This window comes from Humulus lupulus, chromosome 4 (genome assembly GCF_963169125.1).
Source record: "Humulus lupulus chromosome 4, drHumLupu1.1, whole genome shotgun sequence".
In the NCBI taxonomy this organism is placed as follows: Eukaryota; Viridiplantae; Streptophyta; class Magnoliopsida; order Rosales; family Cannabaceae; genus Humulus; species Humulus lupulus.
The window spans coordinates 183,183,285-183,194,510 of NC_084796.1; the positions used below are offsets into that span (position 1 = coordinate 183,183,285).

The following is an 11,226-nucleotide window of genomic DNA, read 5'->3' on the forward strand; positions in this document are numbered from 1 at the left end:
GATGCAATCTTTTTATCTTTAATTACATTTTCAAGATGTAATCTAATTATCCTTAATTACATTTTCAAGATGTAATCAAATTATCTTTAATTATATTTTCAAGATATAATCTTATTATCTTTTATTACATTTTCAAGATGTAATCTAATTATCTTTAATTACATTTTCAAGATGTAATCTAATTATCTTTTATTACATTTTCAAGATGTAATCTTATTATCTTTAATTATATGTTCAAAATGTAATCAAATTATTTTTAATTACATTTATTTGATAAAGCAATCTATTATTTAATATTGTAATTAGAATTTGATTAAGTCTAATGTATTTTTTGTATCAACCAAAATATTCAATACATGTGTCCCAAATGAAAAAATTTCAAGTGCAAAATACCATAATAAAAGTTTATGCTTAGAAATAATATGTCTAATGAGTCTAATAAAAGGCAAATTGTAACATTTGTCCAATACTATCTCTTTATTAATTGCAAGCATCCAATTCTCGTGTCGCTGTCTTCATCACCTAAATAACATATAGAAAAAAATGCAATAATAAAACAAAACTCATGTTATTATTATAAGCAATACGCATATCAGTTGGTTGTTATTTCTCTATAAACAAATCAGTAGCATAACATCTATTTTTTAATAAATCCTAAATTTTGAAACCTGCAATTAAATCTCTGATTTTCACAGAACAATTCCAGAAACAATATGACACAACTCATTATTACAGGTAAGATCAATCTTGACCTCATTATAACTTTGTCGGTGAGCCAAGCAATAACACTTCCAACACTATATTTGATACTAGCTATCCCTAAAAAAATGCAATAAGAAAAAAAAACTCACATGTTATCTTCTTAACCAATAAGCATAATGGCTGGTTGCTATGTAAAAAAAAATTAGCAGCATAACAGTTATTTTTCAATAAATCCTAAATTTTGAAACCTGCAATTAAATCTCAGATATTCCCAGAACAGTTCCAAAAACAATATGACACAACACATTATAATATGTAAAATCAATTTTTACCTCATTATGATTTTGTCGGCTAGACAAGCAATAACACTTCCTACACTTTCTTTAATACAAGTTATCCCTAAAGTAGGCCTTCACAAAAATGCATCAGGCTCTCTTGCAAAATCAACACCAACCTTCATGGAAAATGGTCCAATAGGGACATCAAGAACTAAATCTTTTGGATCATTTGAAATGAAATATCCATTAGCAACAATATTCCCAAAACCATTCCAATCCAAAAGTTTGCATCTTTGGCCTTGAGTTCGAACACTTCCACTCTATAATCATCATCCGACCACAAAAATTCCAAATGAAAAAAATATTATGAGATTTTAGAAGTAATTAATTAACTTGACAATTTATAAGCAAATTGATAATATTGGAATCTTACCAAAGTAGGACTATGTGCATTGGATTGCTCTCCGCTCAAACCAGATTGAGACTATAACCATCACAAACAAAATGTCAGATACAACAAATAAGGTACATGTAAAGTAAATGTAAATAAGAATGAATAAATTTATGTTGAAGTTTATTAAAGAGTAAATCAACTGCTCCATAACTGCCACTTTTTCCTTCAACTCTTTATAATCACTTTCCATTCAAATTATATGATCATCGTTCTTAGATGCAATTGCCAACTTTGTTTTAGTAACTCCTTTGCCATAAGCTCTCAAATAACAACCTTTTTCAGGACCTATTATCTTTGAAAGAAGATCTCCTTTTTCTTTTGGAGTTTTTGAAGATAATGACAAATCATCCAACATGTCCTAACAAAATAGTCATATACAAATAACATATAATCATATTCAAATTTCAATTAACTATATTGAAATAACATTAAAAACTAAATGGAAATTAGCAGGTGCATACAAAAGCTTCAACAACATTTGAACTGACAGGTTCCCCATTTTTCTTTGTGTGCGCCTTAGTCCAGACATCAACCTTAGAAGGTGCTTCTTTACTTGTACTACTATTTGTTGATATGGAAAGAAAACATTTGTATAAATGTATAATAATAGTTATTATTGATATAAAAGACTTGAAGAAAATCATTATTTACCATATCATCAATTAATCGAGCATATCCTTTGCGGCTACAAGTGTGAGGGAGTCATTTGTTTCTTATCTCTTTGCACTTATCACTTTTAGCCTAAAAAATATAAATTTTAAGTTAATGTTATATGCAATAATCTAAATCTCAAATATGTCTCAAATTATAAGTTAAAAACAGCCACATAATAACCTACATATAAATGTATGAAAATGTTAGATTTCAAACCTTAAATTCAGAGCTAGTGTTTTCTCAAACAAAAGCTCTCCACTCAACTTCAGATTTGATATTATCAAGCCGCGGTTTAATTCTTTCTTGTTTGTTTGGTGCCATGCTTATTTTAACAACCAGCCTTGATTTAGAAGTTCTCCAAAGATCAGCCATGGCTTTAATTTAATTATATAGCTTTTCTCCCAATCTTTTTCAACCAAATATCTTGCCTAAGAAATTAAGACATGAAAATCTATTAATATAAGTAAATATTTTTCAAATTAATTAAATTAGTAAAATCAATTAAGCACAAGGAACATACCTAAACTGATTTCCACAAAACCTCTTTCATCCCAGGAGTAATCTTTCTCCAATCAGTTATAGTTGCTGGTACAATTTCCCTCACAAGTGTTTCAAGAAATGAAGATAAATCTATCGATGCATCTCCAATTGGCTGGCCCAATGCATTGAATTTAACTTCTAATCGACCATCACTACTTGTAGCAATTGTTTTCATTTTTGTTGGACCTCTTTTCTTCTTTCCCACAGATTCTTCTAAAGGGCCTATAACATTTCCAAGTATTGGTGAGGTGCCTATAGACCTCTTTCTCAAAGATCCCTTAGTGTTTGTTGCAGGGGAGTCTATGCCATGCACTGAATTTTCAGGTTCAGGAGATTCCTCAAAGATTCGAAGTCTACGCTTTGGCTTGTCCTTAACATGCGTTTACTTTTCAAGTTCAGGAGAATCCTCAATGATTCGAAGCCTACGCTTTGGCCTGTCCTTAACATGTGTTGACTTTTCAAGTTCAAGAGAATCCTCAATGATTTGAAGTCTGCGCTTTCGCTTGTGCTTCAAAGGTGCAAGAGACTCATTCTCTCTTCATTCTTTGATCCTTGAAAGTTTTCTATTCATTTCATTATCCATGGGTGTCAACCTATTTAAATAACAATACAACATAATTAGTCATGAATAGTACAATTTAATGCAAAAGATAAAAACATCATATACCACTTGAGGAATCAAATATCACTGTAGAAATGAAAATAAGATAAATAACCAATAGAATAAATTGAAATGTAATCTCAAAAAAGTTCTATCATGATTGAAATATAATCTTGAAATTGTTCTACATAATTGAAATACAAATTTAAAATGGTTCTACATATTACTCAAACTAATATGCCCGCACAATCCTCTCTCGCATATGGATCATCTTCACTTATATCTTCAAAATAGGTATCAATCCTTTCTTCTACCTGTTGAGAAATTGTACTCATATATTCATTTTCATCATACTTCTCTAACTCATAAAATCCTCTCGAAGGTTCTCTCAACACCATATACCAATTGGATGAATCATGTTCTCTTGAGTAGAATACTTGTTTAGCTTGGGAAGCTAAAATAAAAGGATTTCTCACAAATGAGTTTTAGCTTTAATGTAGGTTAATTAAGGTAAATCCATCTTCCACCCTAACACCATTTCGAACATTAGCCCAATCACATTTGAATACTAGAATTTGAACTATGTGATAATCTAAAAATATTATTTGTTTTAGAACCCCATAATATGAAGCTATATTGGCAACTTGTGAAACATCTTTTGCACTTGATCTACACATAGTCGTTGCTTCAATTGAAATACCACTATTCTGTGTTGATCTCTCAACTTCCTTTGTATGAAATCTCTAATCGTTGATGATGTATCCAATATAAGAAACTCCGTCTTTTCTTGGACCATATGATAGCCATTTTAACAAATCTAATTCACTTGAGGAATGTATAGGAACCTGTAAGTAATATAATAATTTTTATAAAATATTAGTGTATAAAGTAAAAAGTTTTGTTACAAATTAATGGCCACTTTGTAGGAGTACCTTTTCCTTAAACCATTCTGGAAAGTGCTTTGTATGTCTCTTCCAAAGTAAGTTATTATTCTTCTTATAACTTTTGTTTGGTTTCCTTAGTTCATCAATATGCATCCTAATAGTTTGAAGACATTAAAATCACTCTAATAGTTTATCAAGAAGCATCCTAATAGTTTGAATATTATAATAACTAAGTAGCGCTATTAACAACTTACTTGAAAAAGGGTTCCACAATATTTGTATTCATCAGAATGCAACGATGAGCACTTTCTAATAACTCATCAGTCAAGATAATTGGTTTCTTCCCATAAATTGGATGACCTCCAAGTATTACATCATGGCTCCTCTCATCATTGCGAACTTCTTTTAGATTAAGGTCACTCCTATGCTTCATGATTTCACTACAAAAATTCATACACTCATCTGCAAGGTAACTCTCAGCAATACAACCTTCATGCCTTGCACGATTCTTAACATGGTATTTGAGTATCTTCATGCGTTTATTAAAGTAGACATGAAGATTTTAATAAGCTGTCCATATTAGTAAATTTAAAATATCAAGTATGAGAAAGTCACATTTCAAATGGGTACATCCATCGAAATTGGACAGGTCCACATAATCGTGCTTCTCGTCCAATATGAACCACCAAGTGTATCATAACATAAAAAAAAAAGCTGGCGGGAAGTATCTCTGAAATAAACACAAGGTTTCAGCAACCTCTACTTCATACACCATTAACTTTTCTCTATCAAGAACTCGCTGTTATATTTTATTGAAAATCTACACAATCTTAATATAGCATCCCTTGGACCTTTAGGCATCAATCCTTTTAAAGCCGCTGGTAATAGTTGTTGCGTTAGGATGCGATAGTCATGTGATTTCAGCCCCACAAGATTTAATTGTTCCATTGACACGCAATTCCTATTGTTAGAGCCATACCCATCAAGTACCTTCAATGAGAACAACCTTCTACAGAATGTTTGTTTCTCATTCTTCGAAAGTGTATGTAAAGCAGCTGGAAGGTAAGTTCTATTCTCTTGCTCTTCTGAATGCAATGGAGTCCTAATACCCATTTCTTTTAAATCCAAACGAGATTTCAGCCCATCTTTGGTTTTTCCAGCGACATCTAACAATGTATTAATGATGCTTTCACACACATTTTTCTCTATGTGCATCACACTGATTAACGAGATTTTCTAAAGATATATTACATCCTCTACTTTATTCAAACTTTAAAAATCCTACTTTTTTTAGAAATTTCATTGCTTTTTTTTTAAAAAAAAAAGTACACATACATCTATAATTTCTCTGCCAGCATGAAACTTGTAGTTGTCACCACGACACACAGGACATATCTTGCTATGGTGCTAACAATTAATTCCTGGAGAGAAGTTTCGAGCATCAACTTATACATTGTTCCAAAATAAGAAAAATAAATTGAAACTTCATGGGATTTTAAAGGAGATAACCTAGATATAAAGGTAATTAATTCTTATCGGTCATGTCATATATAATCTCTATTATATACAATGCATTTGAATCTAGATAACCTAAGATCTCTATCCACATCAGTAATTTGAATCTAGATCACTTGCATCCCGTATGCTTTGTAAACTGTACTAGTAACCACTCATTAAAGATTCATCACTTTAATATGTTACTAACTATTTTATTCATTATATATGATCTTAATTCTCTCGTACTAATACAAGATAATATTCTTATGAATGAATAAAGAATTTTCTTGATATTATCATATAATTAATTCAAGCAATAATTATAATATTCAAATATAATAAAATTGCTCTTTTTATTTAATTCAATAAAATGTATTTACATGCTTTTAGGGCATTAGTCCTAACATCAAAGATAGATAAATAAATGTGGTAATAAATGTAAGAGACACAGGTTTATAGGGGTTCGACCCCAAAAAGATGATTTACGTCTACTTCAGTAAGTAGTATTTGTGATAAACTTTGAACTAAAAAGAATAGTTACACTAAGTTTTGATTCTGTTCTTAAGGTAGATATAACAATGGAGAGGGAATGCTCTCTAGAAGATGAATAGTTACTGACTTATTAACCAACCCCTCCTACATTTTGATTTTTCGTATTTATTGACGCGGAGATGGAACGAGCTGAAGGTGGCAAGTCATTTTCTAGTTCGGCTAATTTATGAGACACTTGGATGAACACCAAGTTTTTGTACCCTTCAAATATGGAAATCCAATGTGTCTTGTGCTTGAGAAGATTGGTTGCACTTTCCGGTGCTAAGGAAGGCTCAGGTGGAGAGGGCTACCAGCGAGTAGCGACGGTTACTGACGACCGGCGAGGGTCACCAACGACTAACTAGGGCCATCGACGATGGGGTACTAGGACTGGGCATTTTTGAGATTGGGCCGACCAAACCGGCCAACCCAACCCGAAAATGGGCCGACCAAGCCCAACAATTGTAGGCCAAAGCCCATTCGGTCAATTAATGTAACAACCCGATTTTAATTGGGTCGGCCACAGCCCAATACAATCCTAACCCATACTACCCAACCCAGCCCGACCACCTACCGTAAACCCTAAATATAATACATATTACATACATATAAAGGATAAACACATTAGACACCCCTGCCTCCCTTTCCTTCTCTTCTCTTCGGCTGCACCACCAGCACTCCAGTCCAGACCAGAGTTCACACATTGGTCCACTCCTCGACAAAGCTCCACCAGCAGGCGAAGCTCACGTCGTCGGTCCACTGGTTCTCCAGTCCAGCAAGCGAACTCACGTCGTCATCGATCGGTCCACTGGTTCTCCATTCCAGCAGCAGGCAAGCTCACGTCTTCGTCGTCGGTGAAGGTGACACGGTGAAGCTCCTCAGCGAAGCTCCTCGGCGGCACGAAGCTCTAGCTCCAACTCTCCAGGTATATATATTATATATATAATCTAATATATTATCTGAATATATTTATGTATATGTATTATCTGTAATATAAGTATATATATATACTAATGTATTATAAGTATATATATAAACTAACTGTTAAATGTCACTATCGTTTATCTGTATATATAGAGACATTTGATTTCTTTTTGAATATTAATATCTTAGTGTACGCGCCTTAGTAATATAAACGTGTATAGTATTGGTTTCTTTTTGCTTTGAACCAATGATTGAGAAGGACTATATATATAGAGAGATATTTTTGCTTTGATCAACATATAAATTTTCAGTATTTGTTTTTTGGTTGCACCACCAATATCAGCTGCATATATATATATATATATTAATATATATATATATATTTCCACTGAAATTTATGGTATAAATAATAAGAAAATATAGCTATAGACTCGTTGTTTCCACCACTAGTATGAGTAGTGAAATTTAAATAATGTTCTTACTTTATTGTTTTTTATTTTCAATAAGTGTTTAAATTTGGTTTTTGAATTGTAGACAACAAACTTAAGGACAAAGCGACAACAAAGGAGAAGACCAATGCACCCATCACCATTGTTTATTGATGGATTCAAGCTTTTTTTACTCTATTTAAATTTCTATGAACTATCTACTTACTTTTATGGATGATTGTAATGATTTTAAGACTTGTATTTCAAATTTGGATGACTGTAATATTTAAGTAGTTAAGTACTAACTAGTAGTAGAAACTACTAAGACATATGTTCTTCATTTAGATTTTAATTTGATCATCTTTTCTACATTATTGTTTGAATTTTGAATAGATTTTTTTAAATGGGTTATAACCTAACTCAACCCAACCCAAACCTTAATGTAATTAGTAGGATTGGGTTATATATTAAAAATATTTTAAATGGGTTAGAATTTTCTAGGCCGATGTAATTTGGTTGACTCATTCAAACACCCCCAACTCGGCCAACCCAACCCAACCCAACCCATGCCCAGCCCTATAGGGTACTAACAAGGAGCCCTCGTCCTTTAGTTCGATGACACAGTGAGTCCTGCTTGAAATAAATTTAATTGGTTAAATAAAACTATCACGTTAGTTGGTATAATATTTTGATGTTTTGGTGCATATATTATTACTCTTGCCCAAATTATAAATTTAGCAACTAATAAAATGTTACCGTACATAACTAACTAAACGGTAAAACAATATTTTATTGTATTCAAAAGAAGTAAAAAAAAAAGCCCGACCAAAAAAAAAAAACAAAAGGACACAGTACACTCGACGTAGTACATCCCATTTCCACTCACTTCTCATTATCTTTTCTTTTACTCTTCTCTTTCACACTCTCAAAGCAAAGCTAAGCTCTCTCGTAGATGGACCAGTCACCATGAACACTAAACCACTACCATCTTCACCATCTTCACCCTTAAACCCTTTATCACCATTACCATCTTCTTCATGTTCGGCTTCGAACCCATTTCCCTTAGCCCACTGGGCGTTTCCCCCAACCGCCATAACCATTCCCTCTTCTTCTTCTTCTTCTTCTTCTTCTAATCATATTCGCTCTTTTCGGGTTCAAGTCACCGCCGGCCAAGCAAAACCAACTGATATATTTCTCGCCTCGGCCGATACCGAACCAGCTCGGTCCCAAGACCAAACACTTCTATTGCTCCTCCGTCAGAGGAAGACAGAGGACGCCTGGGTTGCATACAACGAATGCCCTCATCTCCCCAACTCCACTTGTCTTAGCCGTTTGGTCTCTCAGCTCTCGTACCAGAATAGCAGCACCGGCCTCACGCGCGCCCAGTCCATCATCACGCGCCTCCGTCAAGAGCGGCAGCTCCACCGTCTCGATGCCAATTCTCTTGGGCTTTTGGCATCAGCGGCTGCCAAGGCTGGACACACCCGCTATGCCACCTCGCTCATCAAGTCCATGCTTCGCTCCGGCTATCTCCCCCATGTAAAATCTTGGAGCGCAGTCGTCAGCCGTCTCGCCAATTCCGGAGACGACGGACCCGTTGAAGCGCTGAAGCTCTTCCGCTCAGTGACCCGTCGTGTTCGCCAGTTCTCCGACCCTGACTTGGTTGCCGATTCGAAGCCGGACACTGCTGCTTTCAATGCTGTTCTTAACGCCTGTGCTAATCTGGGCGACTCCAAGATGTTCCTCCAACTGTTCGATGAAATGCCTGAGTACCGTGCTGAGCCTGATGTGTTGAGTTACAATGTTATGATTAAGCTTTGCGCCAGAGTTGGCAGGAAAGACCTTCTGGTCTTTGTACTGGAGAGAATTTTGGAGAAGAAAATCCATTTGTGTACGACTACATTGCATTCTCTTGTTGCTGCTTATGTTGGTTTTGATGATTTAGAAACTGCAGAGAGAATTGTTCAAGCAATGAGGGAAGGAAGGAGAGACCTTTGCAAGATTTTAAGGAAGACAACTGTAGAGAATCCCAGCAGAAATGGGCAACAAGTGTTTGAGAAGTTGCTTCCAAATTCGGTAACAGCAAGTGATTCTGAGCCACCATTACTGTCAAAACTATATACTCCTAACACTAGAATGTATACAACTCTTATGAAAGGTTATATGAAAGTAAGTCGAGTTATGGATGCGGTTCGAATGATTGAAGCAATGAGGCATGAAGATGACACTGCTAGCCAACCTGACCATGTGACATACACAACTCTTGTGTCTGCCTTTGTGAATTCAGGGTCAATGGATCGAGCTCGTCAAGTTCTTGCTGAGATGATGAGAATAGGCGTGACTGCCAATAGGATTACGTACAATATTCTTCTCAAGGGTTACTGCAAGCAATTGCAGATTGATCAAGCGAAGGAGTTGCTTAAGGATATGGCTGAAGAGGCAGGAATTGAGCCTGATGTGGTTTCTTACAACATCTTGGTTGATGGGTGTATTCTGGTTGATGACAGTGCTGGGGCACTTGTGTTCTTCAATGAAATGAGAGCAAAAGGAATTGCCCCCACCAAGATTAGCTACACCACTTTGATGAAAGCTTTTGCTTTGTCCGGTCAACCAAAGCTAGCTCACAAGGTGTTTGATGAAATGCTCAATGACCCTCGAGTGAAAGTGGATATCATTGCCTGGAATATGTTGGTTGAAGGGTATTGTAGACTTGGGATGATTGAAGAAGCTAAGAAGCTAATTGAGAGAATGAAAGAAGATGGTTTTCATCCCAATGTAGCTACTTATGGCAGTCTAGCTAATGGGATAGCATTAGCTAGAAAACCAGGAGAGGCACTTTTACTTTGGAATGAAGTGAAGGAGAGACTTAAAGTGAAGGAAGGAGAGAGTCGAGATCCCTCATTGTCGTCTCCTTCTTCTCCCCCACAGCTTAAACCGGATGAAGGGCTGTTGGATACATTGGCTGATATATGTGTTAGAGCTGCTTTCTTCAAGAAAGCTCTAGAGATTGTGGCTTGCATGGAAGAGAATGGTATACCTCCAAATAAGACCAAATACACTCGAATATACGTGGAGATGCATTCTAGGATGTTTACAAGTAAGCATGCCTCACAAGCCAGGCAAGATAGGAGGAGAGAGAGGAAGAGAGCTGCTGAGGCTTTCAAGTTCTGGTTGGGTTTGCCTAACTCTTATTATGGGAGTGAATGGAGATTAGAAGCTATAGATGGAAATCAGGGCTTTTCTGATTAGGTATAACCAAAACCATTTTCTCTCTCTGCCTTTGTATACTACACTATGATAAGAAAAGAAGAGCTAAAGTTATTGCATATTCTCAATACAATAAACTTGGCTTCTTTAAATTGATTATGTACATGAAGAGATTGCTTTCTCAATCACTCAATTCTCAAAACACAACTCTTTGTTTGCTAATTCTATAGTACTAATTTTCGCATCTTGACCTTGATGATTGGCTGGTATTCCTGATGTCTTTGGTTCTTTCCTGAGTAGATAAGCAACACTGTTTAAATTATCAATAATCGGCTAAACTGTATATTTCATGAAAAAAGGAACAAGGTTTTACTGAGAGAAAAATGATTTAGTATGATCTTAACTCATCACTGAAAGTGAGAAAAAGCAAGTGGTACCCATTGAGAAAGAAAACAATATTTTTCTGCTGTAATTCTCAGACTGTTTGTTGAGGGCACTTATCAAATACTTGAAAAGCTGAGAGTGG

General features: G+C 35.1%; 1 protein-coding gene across 1 annotated transcript; it reads left to right on the forward strand.

Annotated features, from left to right (window-relative positions):
* The first annotated feature begins 8,359 nt into the window (after positions 1 to 8,359).
* Positions 8,360 to 10,969, forward strand: LOC133831013 (pentatricopeptide repeat-containing protein At3g09650, chloroplastic). Its single transcript, XM_062261172.1, has one exon. It carries the CDS (start codon positions 8,460 to 8,462, stop codon positions 10,740 to 10,742), a length of 2,283 nt encoding a protein of 760 aa, XP_062117156.1. The 5' UTR covers positions 8,360 to 8,459; the 3' UTR covers positions 10,743 to 10,969.
* Positions 10,970 to 11,226: the final 257 nt, after the last annotated feature.